Source organism: Hippopotamus amphibius, chromosome 9 (assembly GCF_030028045.1).
Source record: "Hippopotamus amphibius kiboko isolate mHipAmp2 chromosome 9, mHipAmp2.hap2, whole genome shotgun sequence".
Taxonomy (NCBI): domain Eukaryota; kingdom Metazoa; phylum Chordata; class Mammalia; order Artiodactyla; family Hippopotamidae; genus Hippopotamus; species Hippopotamus amphibius.
In genome coordinates this window covers 95,736,015-95,760,464 of record NC_080194.1, presented here as the reverse complement: position 1 = coordinate 95,760,464, position 24,450 = coordinate 95,736,015, and the positions used below count along the sequence as shown (strand labels likewise).

The 24,450-nt window shown below is 37.8% G+C and overlaps 1 protein-coding gene and 1 pseudogene across 2 annotated transcripts in view; one reads left to right on the top strand and one right to left on the bottom strand.

The window, feature by feature from the left end:
* ZW10 (zw10 kinetochore protein) overlaps positions 1-22,326 on the bottom strand; it is a 39,288-nt gene extending 16,962 nt beyond the window's left edge. The window contains exons 1-7 of one of the 2 annotated variants that reach the window (XM_057750446.1): positions 22,152-22,326; positions 20,200-20,334; positions 15,883-15,984; positions 15,570-15,647; positions 15,257-15,416; positions 13,614-13,766; positions 12,993-13,184 (exon numbers count right to left, since the gene is read on the bottom strand). In XM_057750446.1, the coding sequence (XP_057606429.1) occupies positions 12,993-13,184; positions 13,614-13,766; positions 15,257-15,416; positions 15,570-15,647; positions 15,883-15,984; positions 20,200-20,334; positions 22,152-22,256 (925 nt within the window). In that variant the 5' untranslated portion in view covers positions 22,257-22,326. The remainder of the gene's footprint in view (positions 1-12,992; positions 13,185-13,613; positions 13,767-15,256; positions 15,417-15,569; positions 15,648-15,882; positions 15,985-20,199; positions 20,335-22,151) is intronic. The other variant, XM_057750445.1, reaches the window with a different exon arrangement.
* Positions 17,905-19,536, top strand: LOC130860159 (60S ribosomal protein L36a-like; annotated as a pseudogene).
* Positions 22,327-24,450: the final 2,124 nt, after the last annotated feature.

The following is a 24,450-nucleotide window of genomic DNA, read 5'->3' as shown; positions in this document are numbered from 1 at the left end:
TGCCCATCCCTGAGAGCTGCCCGGCCATGATGGCGGCTGGAGGCTGCAGGCTCATGGGTGGAGGGGAGGAGCCGCGCGAGTAGCCTCTCCCTCTCTTTTGGCGCCTCTGCAACAGGCAGTGGAGAGACGCCCGTGGGCCACCTAAGGCACTCAGGGATAACAAGCACCCTCAGGCACTCGGGCGAGGCTAGAATAAAACTCCTTGCAACGCCAGCAGCAGGGAGGCTGCCGAGAGAAAAAAAAAAAAAACAACAGCATCAAAAAGAAAAAAAACCCCGAGAGAGGCCCAACTCTAAGACTTTCTGTTTACACCTGAGCCACCAGCGCCCTCTGCAACAGGCACCTCCAAGCCTGACTGAAACAACAGTGTGCCACTGCTCACTCACTCCCAGGAGAAGGAGCCACTATTGTACCCTCTCCCTCCACACACACCTACGCTTACAGACGAACAATAAAGGAACCTTTGCTGGTCACAGAATAATGCAAAAAAAACTCAAGGCAAGGAGAAGGACACTTACAGCTGAGACACTAAGGAAACAGAAATAGTAGTATCAATACCTATTGAACTGGTCCATTCTGGGATCAGTTCTGGATTTTTTTTTTTTTTCTTTCTCTCTCTCTTTTTTTTTTTTTTTTTTGATTTATTAAATACGATCTTAGCCCTAAGGGATCTACAAGTTTTATAACATAATTTTTTAATGATATTTTTTATTTTTTTTTATTTATTTATTTTTTTTTGCCTTTTTATATACTTCTATATCTGGCTAAGTTTTTGGTAGTACGGACAAAATATCTCTCATACTTTCCTTTCATCCCTATCTTTTATACATTTCTATTCCTTTCTTTATATGTGCATATTTCCAACCACATTACGCTCTTCTGTTCCCCTTTCTTCCAGCCTTTTTAAGTCTATTTTATCTTAACATACTTATAAGCAACACTATCGGTCTGCTCAGACTCCTTGCTCTATTCTCCAGATGATGCACTGCCTTGGTATTTAATATTAGGCTTTTGTCTTTATCTTAGTTCTTAGTACAGTTGTCTAATTACATTCTGAGAATCTCCATTCTCTCTGGTGGTACTCCAGCTCTTTTCTATATTTGATCCTAGCTTACAAAATCTCCCTGGATTGATGTTTGTATGTGTAGGGTGTTATTTGTTGTTTGTTTGCTTTTGCTTTTGTCTCTGATTTGTTCTGTTTCAGTTGTCAATTTCCGCTGGGTTTCTCTCTGAATATCTGATAGCACACTGGGGTTCTGTCAGGTCTTTCTAGAGCCTTATGCCTTAACGGATTCAGTAATTGTGTGTTTTATACATGTATGTGTTTCCTAGACTTACTATTTGTTTAATCCAATACTTGGACATTAGTCTGAAGCTTGGACAGTCTTCTATAAACACCTCTATTGCCAGGACAAGCAACCCCAAAAGTTTGGACAACCATGAGGAAACAAACAAACACCATGCAGGCAAAGGAGCAGGAAAAAAACCCACAACACCAAATAAATGAAGAGGAAATATGAAAAATGCCTGAAAAAGAATTTAGAGTGATGATAGTAAAAATGATACAAAATCTCGATAACAAAATAGAGAAAGTACAACAAACAGTTCATCAGAACTCAGAAAAACAAACAGCAATGGATAACAAAATAACTAAAATTAAAAATACTCTAGATGCTATAACCAGCAGAATGACTGAGGCAGAAGAACGAATAAATGAGTTGGAAGATAGAATGGGGGAAATAACTGCCACAGAGCAGGAAAAAGAAAAAAGAATAAAAAGATTAGAAGACAGTCTCAGAGACCTCAGTGATAACCTTAAACGTACCAACATTCGAATTATAGCCATCCCAGAAGAAGAAGAAAACAAGAAAGGGTCTGAGAAAATATTTGAAGAGGTTATAGTGGAAAACTTCCCCATCATGGGAAAGGAAATAATTAACCAAGTCCAAGAAGCACAGAGAGTCCCATACAGAATAAACCCAAGGAGAAATACACTAAGACACATATTAATCAAACTAACGACAATGAAACACAAAGAAAAAAGATTGAAAGCAGCAAGAGAAAAGCAACTAACAACATATAAGGGAAAACCCATCAGGATAACAGCTGACCTTTCTACAGAAACTCTGCAGGCCAGAAGGGAATGGCAGGATATACTGAAAGTCCTGAAAGAGAGAAACCCACAGCCAAGAATACTCTACCCAGCAAGAATCTCATTCAGATTTGAGGGAGAAATCAAAAGCTTTCCAGACAAGCAAAAGTGAAGAGAATTCAGCACCACCAAACCAGCCTTACAACAAGTGCTAAAGGAACTTCTCTAAGTAGGAAACACAAGAAAAGGAAAACACCTACAAATACAAACCCCAAACAATGAAGAAAATGGTCATTGGAACACACATGTCAATAATCACTTTAAATGTAAATGGATTAAATGCTCCAACCAAAAGACACAGACTGGCTGAATGGATACAAAAACAAGACCCTTCTATATGCTGCCTACAAGAAACCCACTTCAGATCAAGGGACACATACAGACTGAAAGTAAAGGGATAGAAAAAGATATTCCATGCAAATGGAAGCCAAAAGAAAGCTGGAGTAGCAATACTCATATCAGACAAACTAGACTTGAAAGTAAAGACTATTACAAGAGACAAGGAAGGACACTACATAATGATCAAGGGATCCATTCAAGAAGAACATATCACAATGGTAAATATCTATGCCCCCAATATAGGAGCACCTCAATACATAAGGCAAATGCTAACAGCTATAAAAGGGGACATCCACAGGAACACAATAATAGTGGGAGACTTGAACACCCCACTTACATCAATGGACAGATCATCCAAACAGAAAATAAATAAGGACACACAAGCTTTAAATGACACATTAGACCATCTCGACTTCATTGATATTTATGGGACATTCCATCCAAAAACGACAGACTACACTTTCTTCTCAAGTGCACAGAAAACATTTTCCAGGACAGATCACATCTTAGGTCACAAATCAAACCTCAGCAAATTCAAGAAAATTGAAATCATATGAAGCATCTTCTCAGACGACAACGCCATGAGACTAGATATCAATTACAAGAAAAAAACTGCAAAAAATACAAACACATGGAGGCTAAACAATTCACTCTTAAACAACCAAGAAATCACTAAAGAAATCAAAGAGGAAATCAAAAAATATCTAGAAACAAATGACAACGAAAACACAACAACCCAAAACCTATGGGATGCAGCAAAAGCAGTTCTAAGAGGGAAGTTTATAGCAATACAGTCCTACCTTAAGAAAGAAGAAAATGATCGAATAAACAACCTAACCTTACACCTAAAACAACTAGAGAAAGAAGAACAAAGAAACCCCAAAGTGAGCAGAAGGAAAGAAATCATAAAGATCAGAGCAGAAATAAATGAAAAAGAAAGGAAAGAAACCATAAGAAAAATAAATAAAACTAAAAGCTGGTTCTTTGAGAAGATTAACAAAATTGATAAACCATTAGCCAGACTCATCAAGAAAAAAAGGGAGAAGACGCAAATCAACAGAATTAGAAATGAAAAAGGAGAAGTAACAACGGACACCTCAGAAATACAAAACATCATGAGAGACTACTACAAGCAACTATATGCCAATCAATTGGATAACCTGGAAGAAATGGATACATTCTTAGAAAAATACAATCTTCCAACACTGAACCAGGAAGAAATAGAAACCATGAACAGACCAATCACAAGTACAGAAATTGAGGCAGTGATTAAAAATCTCCCAACACACAAAAGCCCAGGATGGGTTCACGGGCGAATTCTATCAAACATTTCGAGAAGAGTTAACACCTATCCTTCTCAAACTCTTCCAAAATATTGCAGAAGGCGGAGCACTCCCAAACTCATTCTATGAGGCCACCATCACCCTGATACCAAAACCAGGCAAAGATGTCACAAAAAAAGAAAACTACAGATCAATATCACTGATGAATATAGATGCAAAAATCCTCAACAAAATACTAGCTAACAGACTCCAACAGCACATTAAAAAAATCATACACCATGATCAAGTGGGGTTTATCCCTGGGATGCAAGGATTCTTCAATATACACAAATCAATCAATGTGATACATCATAGCAACAAATTGAAGGATAAAAACCATATGATCATTTCAATAGATGCAGAAAAAGCTTTTGACAAAGTTCAACACCCATTTATGATCAAAGCTCTCCAGAAAATGGGCATAGAAGGAAATTACCTCAACATAAGCAAAGCCATATATGAAAAACCAAAAGCCAACATCGTTCTCAACGGGGAAAAACTGGAAGAATTCCCTCTAAGAACAGGAACAAGACAAGGGTGTCCACTCTCACCATTATTATTCAACACAGTTTTGGAAGTTTTAGCCACAGCAATCAGAGAAGAAAAAGAAATAAAAGGAATCCAAATTGGAAAAGAAGAAGTAAAATTGTAACTCTTTGCAGATGACATAATATTATATATAGAAAACCCTAAAGACTCTACCAGAAAACTGCTAGCACTCATTGATGAGTTTAGTAAAGTAGCAGGATACAAAATTAATGCACAGAAATCTCTTGCATTCCTATACACTAACAACAGAAGAGCAGAAAGGGAAATTAAGGAAACTCTCCCATTCACCATTGCAACCAAAAGAATAAAATACCTAGGAATAAACCTGCCTAAGGAGGCAAAAGATCTGTATGCAGAAAACTTTAAAACATTGATGAAAGAAATCAAAGACGACACAAACAGATGGAGGGACATACCATGTTTCTGGATTGGAAGAATCAACATCGTGAAAATGACTGTACTACCCAAAGCAATTTACAGTTTCAATACAATCCCGATCAAATTACCAATGGCATTTTTCACAGAACTAGAACAAGAAATCTTACGATTTGTATGGAAACGCAAAAGACCCCGAATAGCCAAAGCAATCTTGAGAAGGAAAAATGGAGTTGGTGGAATCAGGCTTCCTGACTTCAAACTATACTACAAGGCCATAGCGATCAAGACAGTATGGTACTGGCACAAAAATAGAAAGGACGATCAATGGACTAGAATAGAGAACTCAGAAGTAAGCCCAAACACATATGGGCACCTTATCTTTGACAAAGGAGGCAAGGATATACAATGGAAAAAAGACAGCCTCTTCAATAAGTGGTGCTGGGAAAATTGGACAGCAACATGTAAAAGAATGAAATTAGAACACTTCCTAACACCATACACAAAAAGAAACTCCAAATGGATTCAAGACCTACATGTAAGGCCAGACACTAGAAAACTCCTAGAGGAAAACATAGGCAGAACACTCTATGACATACATCAAAGCAAGATCCTTTTTGACCCACCTCCTAGAATCAGGGAAATAAAATCAAGAATAAATGAATGGGACCTCATGAAACTTAAAAGCTTCTGCACAGCAAAAGAAACCATAAACAAGACTAAAAGGCAAGCCTCAGAATGGGAAAAAATAATTGCCTATGAAACAACAGACAAAGGATTAACCTCCAAAATATACAAGCAGCTCATGAAGCTTAATACCAAAAAAGCAAATAACCCAATCCACAAATGGGCAGAAGACCTAAATAGACATTTCTCCAAAGAAGACATACAGATGGCCAACAAACACATGAAAAGATGCTCAACATCACTCATCATCAGAGAAATGCAAGTTAAAGCCATAATGAGGTATCACCTCACACCAATCAGAATGGCCATCATCACAAAGTCTGGAAACCACAAATGTTGGAGAGGGTGTGGAGAAAAGGGAAGTCTCCTGCACTGTTGGTGGGACTGTAAGTTGGTACAGCCACTATGGAAAACAATTTGGAGGTTCCTTCAAAAACTACAAATAGAACTACCACATGATCCAGTAATCCCACTCCTGGGCATATACCCAAAGAAAACCATAATCCCAAAAGAAACTTGTACCATAATGTTTATTGCAGCACTATTTACAATAGGCAGGACATGGAAGCAACCTAAATGCCCATCAACAAATGAATGGATACAGAAGATGTGGCATATATATACAATGGAATATTACTCAGCTATAAAAAGGGATGAGATGGAGCTATATGTAATGAGGTGGATAGAACTACAATCTGTCATACAGAGTGAAGTAAGTCAGAAAGAGAAGGACAAATATTGTATGCTAACTCACATATACGGAATCTAAAAATGGTACTGATGAACTCAGTGACAAGAACAAGGATGCAGATACAGAGAATGGACTGGAGAACTCGAGGTATGGGAGGGGGCGGGGGGTGAAGGGGAAACTGAGACGAAGCGAGAGAGTAGCACAAACATATATATACTACCAACTGTAAAATAGTCAGTGGGAAGTTGTTGTATAACAAAGGGAGTCCAGCTCGAGGATGGAAGATGCCTTGGAGGACTGGGGCAGGGAGGGTGGGGGGGACTCGGGGGGGGGGGGTCGGGGAAGGGAGGGAGTACAGGGATGTGTATATGGAAACAGATGATTGAACCTGGTGTACCCCCCAAAAAATAAAAAAAATTAAAAAAAAAAAAATGAAGTAGCGTAAAATACTTTTCTGTTAAACACAATTTTGTTGCTTTGATAAGACTGCATCTCACTTTAACCATCGCATCACGTAAGCTATTATGTGTACTGTAGTGCTCACATCAGGCACATATATCACTTCTGGTATATCATATAAACACACCTTTGATGTAGTCAGTGTAAACAGATTCATTCCATTCGAATGACTTTGTTTTCCTATGCACCAACGTAACACTATAATGTGTTTATCTGAATATTTTGTGCATTCAGCACAGGTTACAGTGACACCTATATAAACTGAAAAAGGTAGTTATACTGAAATGCTTATTATTTTCATTATGATATATTCTTCTAGTTTAAGAAAATAACTATAAAAAAACTTTTAAATTTAAAACTAAAGTATACTAATGATGCAGAATCACATGAAGATGTAGAAACTAGAAGAACTGGTAGAATAGTAAATGAAAAAAAGAGACTGGAAGAAAATATGCCACAAATTTTACAATGGGTGGCAGCTGCAACTTGCTAAAACAGAGCAAAACAAAACTTTTCTTGTTGTGCAAAAAAATTTTTAAGATGATAAAGCAGACAATAATCAAGAGAAATTTTCAGCAAATATATTAGGAATTTATCAAGTTTCCTCTAAAAAGAATTGACAAAATTAGTCACCTGAAATGACAATTAAATGTCCAACCAAAAATGTGATTTTAATGAGATCTGAGCTTGTAAATTTAGCTAGCAATCAAATGACTTGGTAATATCATTCTATACCTTTTCTCTGCATGTACATTTTGGTATCAAATTTATGTTGATTTGTAAAAAATTAATTAGGGCATTTATTCATCTTTTTCTATTGACCAAAACAGCTTGATTATCAGAGGGATTTTCTGTAATTTGAAGAGTATCTAGAATTTAGCCATAAACCATATGTGCCTGATGGTAGCCTTTTTAGTGGAAAATCTTTACCAATCTTTCAATTTTTTTCAACAACTATTTGTATGTTCAGAGTCTCTACTTCGTAAATTTTAGTAACTTACACTTTCTAGAAAATCATTCATGCAAAAGCAAAGCAAAATGTGCTTGCTGTGACAAACCCAACACCACTAAAGTTTATAAAGAAAAAGCCTAATTTTCCCTCTCCATACCAACAAGCTTCTCTCTCTCTCTGACTGTGCCCAAGTAACCAATGTTAACAGTTTGGTTGGTATTCTTCCTCCCTTACATTAATAATACACACACACACACACACACACACACACATACACACACACACACACAATATACACTAAACTGTGTCCCCCACAATTCACATGTTGAAGCCCTAGTCCCCAATATGACTGCACTTAGAGACAGAACTCGCCTTTAAATAGGTCATAAGGGGGCCTTCCCTGGTGGCGCAGTGGTTAAGAATCTGCCTGCCAATGCAGGCGACACAGGTTTGATCCCTGGTCCGGGAGGATCCCACATGCCGCGGAGCAACTACTACTGAGCCTGCGCTCCAGAGCCTGTGATCTACAACTATTGAGCCCATGTGCCACAACTACTAAAGCCTATGCACCTAGAGCCCATGCTCTGCAACGAGAAGCAACCACAATGAGAAGCCCATGCACCACAACGAAGAGTAGCCCCTACTCTCTGCAACTAGAGAAAGCCCGCACGTAGCAACAAAGGCCCAATGCAGCCAAAGGAAAAAAAAAAATTTTTTAATAAATAAATAAATAAATAGGTCATAAGGGTGGAGTCCTAATCCGCTGTGACTAGTGTCCTTTTAAGAAAAGGAGAAAAAAAAAAAAAAAAAGAAAAGGAGAGACAAACCAGGGATGAGCATGCAGAGAGGAAAAGGTCATGTGATGACAGTGAGAAGGCTGTCTACAAGGCAAGGAGAGATGGCTCAGAAGAAACTAAATCTACCAACACCTTGATCTTGGACTTCCAGCCTCCAAAACTGTGAGAAAATAAATTTCTGCTGTTTAAGCCATACAGCCTGTGGTATTTTGTTATGGAAGCACTAGCAAACTAATATAATACTCAAATAAGGTGCTACTTCCTTTTTTATAAAATGGGTTCACGCCATAGATTTTACACTTAACTTTTTTACCTCTTAAAAACAGATTGTGAAGCAATTATATTCCAATAAAGAGCTTAAAAAAAAAATAGATTGTGGCCATCTCTGAGGTCATTATACCTAGCTCTACTTCATTTCTTTTTAGTAGCTGCATAGTATCCAATACAACAGCTCAACTGTAAGTTACACAACCATTCTTCAAATGACACACATTCCAGTGTGCAAGTATACACAGTACTCACACAGGCAAACATATACACTGTTGATACCACATCTGTAAGGAATTAAAAAGTGGGATACCTGGGTCAAAGGGATGCATATTTTAGCTTAACTGTACATCTTCAGAAAACTTTCTAAAAAACACTCACAAAAGCAATGAATGAGACAACCCTTCCATTTTCTTACCAACAGTGTCTTACACAGATATTTGAATTTTGCAACCCTAAGGGTGGAAAGTTCTACTTTGATGGTGTGATTTCCGTTCCACTATCAGGGAGATCAAGTAATACATATTTTTATGTTTATTAATAATTTGCACCTTTTCTTCCATAAATTGCCTATTCATATTTTCTACCCTTTTTCTATTATTATGTTCTCTTTTTCTTTGGGAAAAAAAATCTTTATATTAACTACTTGTCCGTCAAATGTATTGTAAATATTTTCTCCCAGTACAATATTATCTTTGACTTTGTTTATGGTATTGTTTACCATACAGAATTTAACATTTATATGTAGTCACATTTGTCAATCATTCCCTTTATGCATGCTGAGCTTCCTGAGAATATTCAAGTCTTCTTGTAAGTTTTCTTCTAAAATTTTTATTGTTTTACTTTTTGTATATAGGCCTTTAACTCATCTGGGATGTATCTCTGTATGAAGTATGAAGCAAGAATCTAACTTTGTCTTATTTCATATAGCCAATTTTGCTAGCACTATTATTTAATAAATTATGTCTCACTAAACTGAAATGTGACTTTGATCAAATGGTAAATTCTCATTTATTCTTGGCTCTACTTCTGCACTCTTTATCATTCCACTGATCTTCTTATGCCAAGAACACAGTTTTAATTATAAAATTCTCCAACTAGTGTTTTTCAAATCTTTATTAGCAAGTCTCATAAATATATTTTTTGATGTAATCTCTAGAGTAATTAATTTGTCCAGCTTGAAAAATATACGAGAATCTGACTGGAAATGTATTAAATGTATACATTATTTTGGAATGAGTTGACAATTTTTTGAGACTTTCTTCTAATCCATGACAGCCTCCCCTTACTTTATGCCCTCAGTAAGTTTTATGTTTTCCTTTACATGTGTTCTTCCCGTTCTTATTAACTTTGTCTTCAAGAATTTCATAGATTTTGTTGCCATTATAAATAAGATATCTTTATATTTTAATTTGTAACTGAGTGTTACTAGTTTAGAGAGAAGCTGATTTCTATAGATTTATACTGTACCTAGACAACTTAGTAAATTTCTTATCTATTATAAAAGTTTTAGTAGAGTCTTTTGGTTTCTTAGGTATACAATTACATCATTTACAAGTAAAGATAAATTCTTCTCTTTATTTTAATATTCATACTTATTTTCTCTTCTTTGCATCAGCCATAACTCCTAAAGCAATGTTAAAAAATAGTAATGATAGTATGCATTCCTGACTTAAAACTGATTTTAATGGAAATAAAGTTTTTAATCCTTTAATAGATGCATGTTGCTGACTTTTTAGAAGTAATTAGTTTCAAAATTAATCATTCTTTAAAAAAATCAATGACGTCTAACATAATTATGCAAAGTTGTCTATTATATAACTGTATAATTTACTTCATTTCCCTATTCTACAAGATTTCATTACTTTCCAGTTTTTCAAAATTATAAGTAACATTATGGTGACCATCCTTATGTATAAATGGTTTTATATATTTAAGATTATTTCTTCAAGGCAGACTCTTAGAAGTTGAAATCCTGATTTGAAGGATATAAACATTTTAAGGCTTTTTATATATTTTGCCAAATTATTTCCAAAAGAATTCTTTTCTCCTCTTTTAAAAGCTCCTTTGCTGTTGGTACAATGATGCTTAGTAATAAAGAAAACTTGGGAGAAAAAATACATATTCAAAAGATGAAAAGAGCATAAAACCAAAAACATGTTAAACATAAGAGGAAAGGCAAAAACCTTTATGAAGTTTTGGAATAACTAAAATCCAAAGAAAGTAGAAAAAGAAGCTAAGAAAAGAAACTTTCCAAAAAGAAAACTAAGGCTGCAAAATATCCTCAGGTTATATTTAGGGCAAGAAGATGAAGGAAAGGAATACTGACTGAAAGATATTAAAGAGATTAGAAGAGCACCTAGCAACAGTGAGTTGCCTTCTGCTCTGAATATCCTAGGTAATAAGAAAACTTACAAATATAACAATAGGTTGAGTACTTAATGGACCAATGTCAAACTAGAAAGAGGTTTCTACTGGAATTCCCCAGAGCAGCCTCTGATCTAGCCCTATCCTAAGTAACACTACCATCACTGACTTAAACTATAAGAATGGTTATCAATTATGCATTCGACATCACACAGAAAGGATAGTAAACACATTGCAAAATTTTATCAAAATTTAAAAAAGATTAATGTTAATTCCAAAAAATCAAGTACAAGATGAGAAAGCAGCACTTTTCACTGAGTATGACATGGGCTTTTCATTTACATCAAGCTCACTAAGTTAACTGTGTAATAACAGCCTTTGGCTATACTAACAGGAGCATGAAACTGAGAATGATGGTGTGAATGCTCCCATACTATTCTCAATTGGTTCAGACTATACCTAGAATACTTTGCTCTGTTTTGAACACTATACGTTAATAAAAGCACTATGGAAGAACTGGAATATATAGTCACAGAAGATCACTGAAGATAAGAGGAACTTAAAACTACTTCATTAAAAAAAAACTAAAGATATTTTATATTGGTGATGAGATGAGGGGACATAATAACAGCTACTGTAATGAATCTGAAAAGTCTATCATGTGTAAAAAGAATTAGATTTCTATATAGCTCTACACAGGAGAAACAGCAGCAGTAAAGCAGTATTACAGGCAACATATCTTGAACATATTTTTTAAAACAACTACCCTAAAGGTTTAATTTCCAAAATGGGCATTTTGGCAATAGTATTTAATATAGAAAGGAGATAATATTTTTTTTTTATAACGAACAAAAACTTCATAGAACTCAGAGTTGCCCAGAGGATGGAAGGCCTCAAGAGGAAGTGAGTTCCCTCTCACTAAAGGTGCTCAGGTTCGTTATATGACCAACTGATAGGAGTGTTACAGAAGAGTCAAGCATCAGAGATATCTGGACTGACTCACCGTTCTAGTTCCTTCCAATCCTTGGATACTTTACTTACAACTTTTTTAATATCTAATAAAAATAAGAGTGTATTATCTCCCTAAGTGAAGGAATAAGAAGAAAACTACCTTGAATTTTTGCAATTTATGCAAGTCTTAAATGTTTTATTCTCTGCTGTCAAAACTAGAAAGAATTCCTTGCTTTACATATAAATTATTTATATACAAATAAAGAATGTCTATATGTGTATAACTGAGTCACTATGCTGTACAGCAGAGATTGGCACAACACTGTAAATCAACTCTACTTCAATAAAAAATAATTAAATAAATTATTTATATATGAATAAATTATGCGACTGCCAGGAAGGCATACAAACAATAGCAACATTTCTTTTTTATTTTCTCCACAGCAAGAATACTTAATTTGACTACTAAATAAGACAACTGAGAAAAGCAAAAAGAAGGTAAGTCAAATAGATTAAAAACAACAGTATTATAATAAAACACCAGAAGAAATTTTACTTTTAATAGTGTGACAGCCAAAATATGATTCAAGCAACACAGAAACTGGCTATCTCAAGGGTGAATATATAAAGATCTAAGCAGTAAGCTTGAGTTGGAATGAAATGCATTTCCTATGGTAAAACTAGTTTGTTTAGATCAACTAGGTTGATGGGGATTTTCCCACTGAAATATGTAAAATGGCACTTGGTTCATTTTTGCTTCTCCTATTACAAGCAAGAGTCCCAAACTGTGATGTTCTTAGAAGTCCAATGAGAGAAATGCATCCCAAAATTCAACTAAATATTACAAACACAGAATCTAGGGTACCACTGATAACCCTACTTGTCAACACAGGGCAGAGAAGGAATGCAAAGCAGAACAAGAAATAAGAAGGCAACTGTTTTGTTCCCATGACATAATTTACTCACCTCCGATCCTCCACTCACTCAGATTGTTGGCATTTTTATCTGCTTTAAAATAACATTTCCTTTCAAAAACCATATTGACTTCTCCAAAATACAAAAGCACTGCCTTGGGGATACGTACCTAGAAGTTGTTTCTGGACCACTTCCAGTACCAGTCTGATCTTGGCAAAAACTTCAGATGGCGACGGATGTTCCAAGTCAGTCATCACAGATTCAAAACGAACGATAGTGATGTTAGGTTGGCTTTCTATCACAGCGAAAAGGGATGGGCAAGATGCCAAAGGCCTAAGGATATACTTCAGCAGCATCTGACCTGGAAGTTATATGAACACTCATAAAAAATAATCACTAGAAGATACTTGAAAAAAAATAAAAAGATCTCTGAGCCTGACAACAAAAATACATACATCACAACATTACACAACACCCATTACGCACTGCAGGTTTTCCCACTGAAGTTTCCCAGATGGTCTACAGATTTTTATTTACATTATTCAAAAAATAAAATAAAATAAACACCAGCAGCGACTTAAAAAAAAAAAACAGGAAAAAAAAGGAAAGGATCTAAGCCCTTAATGAAAAGGATAATATTTATAATGATTCCACTTGATAAATCATGAGGCCAAACCCTATGATCCATCATCAACAATATTCAGAGAATATCTGATAATTTCTTCTGTCATTCCTTTAACACTGAACCTTCTGAAATTTCATGTGAATGAAAAAAAGTAGTATGCCTCACCAAATGACTTCAGCTTGGTATGCAGCTCCCCAAGAAGAGAAAATGCCAAGAGGACAGAACTGATTGGTGGCACGGGGGTCTTCTCTTCTTTCTGAGATTGTTCAGTGCATAAATGAAGTTCCGTTTGTAGGCAAGATTCCAAGTTGCTGATATCTAAGAAAAAGGGAAAAAATATCAGCTGTCTCAGCAGTACAAGATGTTCCCTGTCTATTCCTGAGAGCCCACTGTCTACTAAGAGTCCTAAATAAATGATTTTACTACAATACACTTCTAATGCAATCAAATATTAACTACTACAAACATGTCCTTGGCATCACTTTAAAACAGGAAATTACTTCCTTTGGTATGTTCAAAGAATCAAACTGAGTGCAAAAGTAAGATGATGTGCCTACAATAACAGCTTATTAAATATGTGTTGAAAATGGAAAAACAACAAGGTCCTACTGTATAGCACAGGGAATTACAGTCAATATCCTGTGACAAACCATAATGGAAAAGGACATAAAAAAGAATGTATATACATGTATAACTGAATCATTCTGCTGTACAGCAGAAATTAACACAACACTGTAAATCAACTATACTTCAATAAAAAAAATGTATGTGTTGAAAGACTAAATGAAGGAAACGAATAAAAAGTGAGATCCTAGTTTCAATCAAGGCCTCCTCTTCTATGTTCCCTCTTAGGAAGTAAAGAGAACTGCCTGCCAAACAGGTTTAACAGGAAGGGTGTGTTACAACAAAGAATTAGCATGCCTGCCATCTTCTCTTAATTTTACAGTCTGCTTGGAAATAGAATCTAAAATTTTCTACATGACTTTCAAAAATACCTAAAAAACATACGGCGGGGGGGGGGGGCCAGTACACACACATATGCAATGTATTTGAAGGCCAAAGTGGATATGGGAAAGGGAGCAGGGGAGACTGTGAGGTTTCCCCTGAAACAGGCTAAATTTCAAGACTAAATGTTGGAAAATATACCAGGTTTAATGGCATGTCCTTCGCATATACCCTCACAGGTTTTACTTTGTGTAAACAAGATATCAAAGAGGGCTCACACCCAGAGATGAGCAGAGGGGCTGAGAGCCAAGGAGTATAAATAAAGGCCAGGGCCAGAGTTACCCTATTTCTTCATTTGCAAAGCATCCCCCATCTCATGATTCTGTCACCATTTTTCCCCAAGGACTGAAAAAAATTGGGCCAAATTCCTATCCCATTGATCCCCTGTCTTCTTTCCTTAGCAAGAGAGAGAATGGTTGAACAGCTTCTTTAAGCTTTCTAGAAAAGACAAACTGTCAGGATTAGAGCTTTGGGAATGGGCACATCCTACAATGCAGTGGAAACCATGTGGTGGTAAAGTGCTACCACCTCCTCTACCACACCCTCACCACATGGACCCATCCCAATCAACCTCCCTCTTCTCTGCTCCTTCCCAGTGAAAGGGACAGAAAGAGAAATGTAAGGGAAGTAACAAGCATTTTGGTCCTAACAAGCATTTTGCTTAACATGAGAACTCAATATAGAATTGGGAGATGCATAAATGAAACCTTCTCCTCTCCCAATACAAAATATTTGGAATATATTCAGAAGCCAAACTGGTTCAGGCAGATTAAGCAAAGCAGTCCACCTGAGGTCAGCAGCACCTTTTGATGGTGGGAACTTCCACACAATCAGCTTCTGCCACTCTTCTCCAAGGTGATAAAGTATGTTCTGCTTCTGTATTGTAAGCTCCATGCTGAGAGATTTCAGTATTTTTAAATCAAAGCATTTTCTGGATTTTAATAACTTCAAGCACTTCTGTGCCTGGGAGTGAAATGGAATCACTGTTAAACATTTCATCTGGACTCTAGGGAATTAGAATATATTTGTACAATGATGAGGAATACAGGGAACACAAAATTTACTTAAAACAAGAATAGTACTAATTGCTCATGTTTTAGAGAAAGTGTTTAATACCTCTTCTAGACGCTGAGCAGCAGTAACGTACTTCTTCTCTGCTAATGCACAATTATATTCCTCAATAGCAGTAGAAAACTGAAAAGATAAGTATAATTATTAGGTATTTTATTTTATACATTCTACCATTTCAAGTTCTGTCTGCTTGTTTATTTTTAAATTATGAAAAAATACCACATAGTCAGGAGATACCCACTGAATGATGAGACCAACTGGAAGAAAAAAAATAACCTTCTCAAAAAAAATAAAAATAAAAAAAATTAAAAAACATAAAAATAAACAAAACACTAAAGTTTGATTTGAGTATACTGACCTCATGTAGTTGTCTAAGCAAACTGAGGACTACTGAGTCTCTTTCCAACTGCTGCTTCAAGTCTGTAAATTCAGCAGTTGATACGTGAAGATCCCGGCGGACCTAAGTCACATATCAAAGACAAGCACTTTTAAGCTCTACTATACCTAAGAAATAAAACATTTCCTGCAATCAATAAGCTTTATTAGGTGAATATAATTCAAGATGAAATTTAAACGCTGGTTAAGACTGGAATAAAAATCACATAATATAGCAGGAAGAGACCTTAAGTGGTCCACTTAGCCCAAACCCTTATCCTATGAAGGAATACCCATTCCATCAACAAAATATCCTCGAGTCACCATCTATTCTTAGTTTAAGCAGTTATCTTTCATCAGAGAACTCATCCACCTGGATTACTAGAAGGGTATCCCCACTGCCAAGTGATAATTCATCTACAGTTGAATAGTTCTAACAGAAAGATTTTTGTATGCTGAGTGAGAATCCACCTCCTGTTCTGTCCCACCTTTCCAGGGACTTTGCACTATCAATTATTTCCTCTCTTCTCTATCTTTTACCTCTCCCTAACTCATTCTCCATTCACAAATGGAGAACAGCTATTAGAATACCTATTAGAATGAATACCTATTAGAGCATGGCTCCTTCCATCAGATTTAAATATGTTAAAACTCCCCCCATCTTTATGAAAACATATCCTCCGCCTCAGCAACCGCCCTATTTCTCAGTAGCTACCTGATTTCTCCTCCCTTTCACAAACAAGCTTCTTGAGAGAGTGACCCATACCCACTGTCTTTACTTTCTCACCTCTCATTCACTCTATAAGTCTTGCAATCTGGCTTCTACCCCCACCATTCCACCAAAACTATTCCAAAACAATTGGGGCCAAAATACCAATCAAATTCTTGCTGCTAAATCCAAAGCATAATCACCAGCACTCCCATTCATCAGTGCACGGCTACTTTCCTCCCCTTAGTTCTATGACACCAATATCTACTCATCTTCCTCCTGCTTCTTTGGAAATCCTTTTCATTTTCTTTTGGGAGCTAAATGTTCCCTCTGATCACTTCACACATGCTGATATTCCTTTCTCCCTAGCCCTCTTATCATTCTGAACCAATGGTTCTCAAAAAATAAACACTTTTTTTTTGCCCCACCCCGATCCAGGGGTATTTGGCAATGTCTAGAGACATTCTGGCTTGTCACAAGTCAGGGAGTTCTACCAGCATCTAGCGAGTAGAGGCCATGGATACTACTAAACATCTTACGATGTGCAGGACAGCTCCCCCACAACAAAGAATATCCAGCCCTAAATACCAACTGTGCCTACACTGAAAAGTCCTGCTCTATACACTCTCTCTGGGCGATCTCATCCATCCCCACAGCTTCAATGTCTAAGTGCAGCAATCTCATGTCCACACCATTTTCCTAACATCCAAATATGTATATGGATGGGGTGACGTGCAAACTGTCCTCTAAAATCCATTCTCCCACTCTCCCACAGTAACAGCACATGGCTGTGCAACTAGTCTACATGTACTAGTGTCCCACAGTCAGGTACAACCATGTGTCCAAGATCCAACCAATGAAATATAAGCAGAAGTGATGTGTACCATTTCCAAGTCTGAGTCTTAAGAAAACAGATGTGTCTCCTCTATGTCCTCTACTTGACCTTAACCTGCAGCTATGGAGTCATGAGGAGAGACTAATTTCAACCATGCAAACAACAACAAAATCCTAGAGGCGTGCCTCTCAAACTATAACATGCATGGATACCTATTGCTTGATGAATCTTATTAAGTACAGATTCTGATTCAGTAGGTCTGGGATGGGGCCTGAGATCTTCCACGTCTAACAAGCCACCAGGTGTTGCCAATTCCGCTGCTTTACAGACCACTGGGAGACAATTCTTTAGGACTCTCTCACACTTCTGCATTGCATCTTGCAAGTGAAGCAATTCACTGTTTTTTGTTCTGGACTATCTTTTCAAAAATGTTTGTGTCGTAAACAGCCTGAAAAATAGAGATGGCGTTTCCCTCCATAGCAAAAAGCCAGCCTGCTTACTACCCGTTAGGAGAGGCTCAGGTTCCCTAAGCTCAGGGAACCTGAGGTTCCCACCATGCTCTCTATACATCTGTCACATGGAACACTTGCAGCTCTCCAAAAGTGACATTTCTCCACTACCTCTGTGCCTCTACCATGCTGTCCCCTACACCTGTTTAAACATTCCTCCTTCCTCTTTTGCTTAATTATCTATCACTTCAGATTTTGGTTCGGACACTACTTCCTACAGGGAGCCATCCTTAGCTACATCTGCTCTCTTTAACTGGATTATTCCAATTTAATGTGTATCACACTATTTTATTCATCTATAACAGACATGAGATTCACATTTTGAAATAAAAAACTGTCTGGTTCACCAACTACCACAGTATCTGGCACCTTGTAGATGCTCAATAAATATATCAAATGACTGAATAAACCCCTTATAATGTCCACCCACTGAATCTATTCCCCTCCTCTAGCCATAAATTTGAATCTTCCTCCCATATGATAAGACTTGAAAGTCTTTCTCACTAAGACTAAACACCCTTAGTTTCTTCATTGTTCTTCAGATGCTTACAGCGGTCAGGCCTGGACCCTCTCATCAAGATCAGTCTTCTTTCAAAACATAACAACCAGAACTGAATAAATTTCACCAGCCATAATCTGGCCAGCAAAACGTACAAAGAGCCTGCCCATTACTCTCTTGTTCCAGATACTTCATTTCTAATAGCACAGTCTGAGACTGCACTATTGACTCATTTGTCTGACAAATACACTTTGAAAATATTATTTGAACCGTGCCAGAGTTGTAAAGTAATGGACTTATTTTTATTAAAACCTCTAACCAGAATGAGTGGTAAGCTCACTGTTAAATAGATTTTCTAGGTAGCTAGTGGTTTCCCCACTAGTGATTCAAGTTTTATAGAGAACTTTTAAAAACACATCTGTTCACTTTCCTTCTTTAATAACTATTACATAGAGAAGGGACTTGATGTCTTTCCTTTAGGACCTTGAGAATACCTCAACATCCTGATTTTGGATATCAATGAGCCCTGAGTGATAATTTAGAAATAGATGTACAAGACATCTACTTTATTTAAACCTCAAATATCAGCTTGATCTTTTTCAACTGCTTATTTTTCCTAAAAGGAAACTGCAAGGAAAAAATCCTGGTGAGATAATACATGCGAAAAATATTTCTTAAATTATGAAGTGGATATTCCTGTTTCTAGACTGGTTTACTTCTTTGCGATGACAGCTCCCTGGCAAATGTGGTGAACATTCTTAAAACCTGCCAGACTCTCCATAAGAAGTATAGCAAGCACTAGCCCCACAAGGTGACACAGCATGTGATGGGCAGGGATTCTCTGCATGTCCAGGGAAAGTGGCCTTCTGACAGGAAGCAGAGTGGTCGTGACTGGCGATTCGAGGCAATTCTCCAGAAGAAGGCCAAAAGACAAAGATTGTGTTGGAGCTATAATGTGTTGAGGGCAGCTGCAGATATAAGAGCATGCTGGCCTTAAGAGATACAAGCATTTCAAAGTAGGAGATGATAAGAGAAAAGGCCAAATGATTCACTTCTATGCGTCATCTGTTTTTATTTTATTGTGAAGACAATACAATCCTGAGACTATGTTTTAATTTATAAAGAGCTATTAAAATGCAAGACATTATTACTATAGCTTAAAATTTTTCTTACCATAAAAAAGAAACTGTTTAAAATATAGTTTTGGAAAATACTTGTATTTTAAAACTGGAAATTTCTCTAAAATCATATGACTCAATTTTCATTCACCAATAAGGGAAGAGAGGTCTTTAAAAGTTGTATAAAACTGCGGGCTTCCATGGTAGCATAGTGGTTAAGAATCTGCCTGCCAATGCAGGGGACATGGGTTCAAGCCCTAGTCCAGGAAGATCCCACATGCCGCAGAACAACTAAGCTCGTGTGCCCCAACTACTGAGCCTGTACTCTAGAGCCCATGAGCCACAACTAATGAGCTCATGAGCCACAACTACTGAAACCCGTGCACCTAAAGCCCATGCTCTTCAAGAGAAGCCACCGCAATGAGAAGCCTGCGCACCACAACACAGAGTAGCGCCCACTCGCTGCAACCAGAGAAAGCCCATGTGCAGTAACGAAGACCCAACAGAGCCCATAAATTTTAAAACTAATAATTAATTTTTTTAAAAGCCGTATAAAACTGAGTTGTCTTAGGAATCAGGAAGCTGAACTGCCTCCCTGCAAACCTACCCAATATAACAAAGTATTCTTACCTCACTCTCTATCCTGGATTTCAGCAGGTCAATGTCATCAGACAGCTTATCCACTTGGGTAACCAGGTCCTGTGCACTTTGCATGCTAGGCAGGAATTCACTATACTTCTTGCTGATCATACTGCACACCTCGCCCTATTATATAAGGTGGAAAAATTACAACAAGATTAAGTAGCGAACTCGGTTAAAATACATAGCTTGTCATCTATTAGGTATCTTCCAAGTTAGGGCCTTCTTACCAGTTACCCACACCCATTCACCTTCCCTCCAAGCCTACAGGTTTCTCTGAAAAACACATTTCTCCCACTGTTAAGAGTCCCATAACACTACTAGGGTGCAAGAATAGAATGATCACCAAATCCCAACAGTGCCCAAGAGCTCTACAAACACTGAAAAAAAGGCGAAGAGCCAGGAATTTTCATTTTGAACCATAACAGCTCAGACTATGGCCACTAATTTTAATCCTATCTAACAGAAAGAAAAGTAAATGGATAAATTAAACCCATAATCTGTATACCTCAGTGGATGCATGAATTTCTATCTTCTTGCTTATAAAACTGTAAAGCCTAATCTTAAAACCCTATATTGATTTGAGTTCCATTATCTCCTTTAAAGCAAACTAATTTAATAAACAAATTATTGAATACTTTGCACTGAATTGGTCAATGCTTTGGAGGACACAAGCATAAATTATGCTTGCCCACAAATAAATTCCTTTCAGGTAAGAAAGACAGCATGCACTTAAGTAATCAGAATAGAAGAATACAGAAATGTAATATAGCTACAGAGTTCATGTCCTCCAGGAGTACAACTGAGAAACAGAGCACCTCTGCCTGAGGAAAAACTGGAATATTTCTCATTCAGGAACCTACACTTGAGATGGAACTTGAAAACTGAATAGAAATACTAGCAGGTAAAAGATGGAGAAATGGCAACATAAGTAAAATCTGGGAACTAAGAAAAAAGTGGGCCTGCTTGCAGTATAAAAGGGAATTCTCAACTGTCTGAAGATTCAAGTCGGGAAAATAAACTAGTTAAAGGAAAGTTAGGTCCAGAACACGGAGGAGCCTTGAGTGCCACGCTAAAGTAGCTTAGCTTGTCTGTCCTCTTTCCATCACATAAAAAGCGATGAAAAATCCTAAAGCCATATTAAAGAAGTGATGCCAGCGACATGAATACTTAACACTTAGGTAATCATTTTGGTAAAATAAAACCATTTTTGTGCCTTTATGATACAGTGCCAAATTTGCTCCCTTAAATCCAGACCTACAAGGGTACACAGCTTTTTAAATGAAAGCAACAAAGATTTGGGCAAATACAAATGCAGGGTCAGGACAGCAGTACAAAGTGAAACTGCGTGTGGTTATGTGCCTTTTGTTTTTGTATCAATCTCAAGACAGTAGGGTCCAAAGAAGTGCTATTCACATGTTTTATGACACTCAGCGTAGTCTCAAAGGTCTGGGAGTGGTGAAGAGTTTAATAAAATACTGACAGGTTTTAATAACAAAAGTTTCAAGGAGGAGAATGGTACAATCCTCCCAAAGCTATTATATTCATCCACCAATCGTACAGAGGAGGAAACCACACATCGATGGGCGGGGTGGGGGGGTCCTGTCCTCATTTCTATCCCGCTCCTAGGGCTTCCAGTCTCGCTTCCCCTGCTGTGCGGGTCTCCTCGGCCTTCCCGGTGGTCCCCCCGCAACCCCACGCTCCCCAGCTCAAGCCCACTCCCAACGCCGCCCCAGCCACCGCCTCTTCCGCCCCACTGTCCCAGCCTCCTGGCCTCCGCAGTCCCCACCCCCCGTCTGCCATTCCCTCTAAGCCCCCTGCTCAGCCCACATACTCCCCAGGCCTCCCACTCGGATCCCACGCCTGACCGCTCGCACCCACTCTGGCTGCCGTGGCTTCACTCCTCCCTCTGCCCCTTTATAAGAAAGTTGCCCCGGCTTCACCTTGATCTCCTCCACCCTCTGGGTCAGGCGGCTGATCCGAGTGCACAGATCCTCCTTCTCCAACCTCCCCGAGTGGGCCAAAACTTCCGTCACGAACGAGGCCATGGCTACCACTAGAACCAAAGCTGACGGTCACTCTCTTGTAGCCAGCGCGGCAGCTCCACTCCCGCCTTGGCGCGCGGCCTGCCGGGAAACGGAGTCTCTCGGGTGCCCAGACCTCCTCACGAAAAGCGAGGGTCGCACTACAACTCCCAGCAGACATCACGGCTATCTTAGCGTAGACTCTCCACGGTGTCCCGTAGTTGGCAAACTGTGCGGAGACGCGTTTTCTCCTTGTTCGTTTGCAAATAGCTTGTCTTTTCCCGCCGGTTTTCACCGGGAGAAATAAAATGTTTTTATTTAATAAGCAGTCCCAGCTGAACTTTTCTCAACTTCAAAACTCTTACCTGTGAAATTTGTCTAGAGTGAACACCCAACGAGCCTATCTTGATCTTTTTCGTTGAATATTCATTCTCGTGGGCCTCAGTGGCCATCAGAGTTCATATGAATGGTGCCCTCTGCAGTTGTGCAAGGAAGTGGCATCACCTCATTATATAAAAAAGGATGCCCATAACTGCACTCCTTTTATATTACACAGTTTATATAAATTTATATACATATATGGTTTATATATGTATATATAACATCTACATAATATAGTTTTATATTATTTATATTACCTAGGTACAAATAATATCACTACTGTAAGGACTGGAACATGATACTTAGCACTTTCTTTCAGAGAGTACAAATCAATTTTAACAAAACTTTTAAAAAATTGATTCATTATTATATGTTACATACCAAAAGATGTTCACAATATACTATGTACACTATTTAAAAAATAAATAGACACAGATACATATATAGAGGTAAAGGATGTACACCAAACTAACTCTCTTAGTAGTGAATTTATGGTATTTATCTCTTCCTTTACCTGTTTTTTCTATTTTTCTACAATAACCATGTACTGCTTTGATTAAAATATTATTTTTTAAGCTCTTTATTGGAATACAATTGCTTTACACACTTGTACCAGCTTTTGAGTTACACCAAAGTGAATCAGCTGCATTTATGCACATATCCCCATATCCCCTCGCTCCCACGACTCCCTCCCACTCTCCCTGCCCTGGCCCGCAAAGTCATCACCCATCATCCAGTTGATCTCCCTATGTTATGCAGCAGCTTCCCGCAAACTATCTATTTTACAGTTGGTAGTGTATATATGTCTATGCTACTCTCTCACTTCGTCCCAGCTTCCCCTTCACCCACCACCCACCCAACCCCATGTCCTCAAGTCCATTCTCTGCATCTGCATCCTTATTCTTGCCCTGTAACTGCGTTTATCAGTACCATTTTTTTTTTAGAATTCATATATGTGAGTTAGCATACAGTATTTGTTTTTCTCTTTCTGGCTTACTTCCCTCTGTATGACAGACTCTAGGTCTACTCACTTCATTACATATAGCTCCATTTCATGCCTTTTTACAGCTGAGTAATATTCCATTGTATATATGTGCCACATCTTCTTTATCGATTCATATGTTGATGGGCCTTTAGGTTGCTTCCATGTCCTGCCTATTGTAAATAGTGCTGCAATGAACATTATGGTACATGTTTCTTTTGGGATTATAGTTTTCTCTGGGTATATGCCCAGTAGTGGAATGGCTGGGTCATATAGTAGTTCCATTTTTAGTTTTTAAGGAACCTCCATACTGTTTTCCACAGTGGCTGTACCAAATTACATTACCACGAGCAGTGCAGGAGGGTTCCCTTTTCTCCACCATCTCCAACATTTATTGTTTCTACATGTTTTGATGATGGCCATTCTGATCGTTGTGAGGTGATGCCTCATTGTCGTTTTGACTTGCATTTCTCTAATGATTAGTGATGTTGAGCATCTTTTCATGTGTTTGTTAGCCATCTGTATGTCTTCTTTGGAGAAATGTCTATTTAGGTCTTCTGCCCATTTGTGGATTGGGTTATTTGCTTTTTTGGTATTAAGCTGCATGAGCTGCTTTTATATTTTAGAGATTAATCCTTTGTCCATTGCTTCTTTGGCAAGTATTTTCACCCATTCTGGGGGTCACCTTCTTGTCTGGTTTATGGTTTCTTTCACTATGCAAAAGCTTGTAAGTTTCATTAGATCCCATTTGTTTATTCTTGATTTTATTTCCATTATTCTAGGAGGTGGGTCAAAAAGGATCTTGCTTTGATGGATGTCATAGAGTGTTCTGCCTATGTTTTCCTCTAGGAGTTT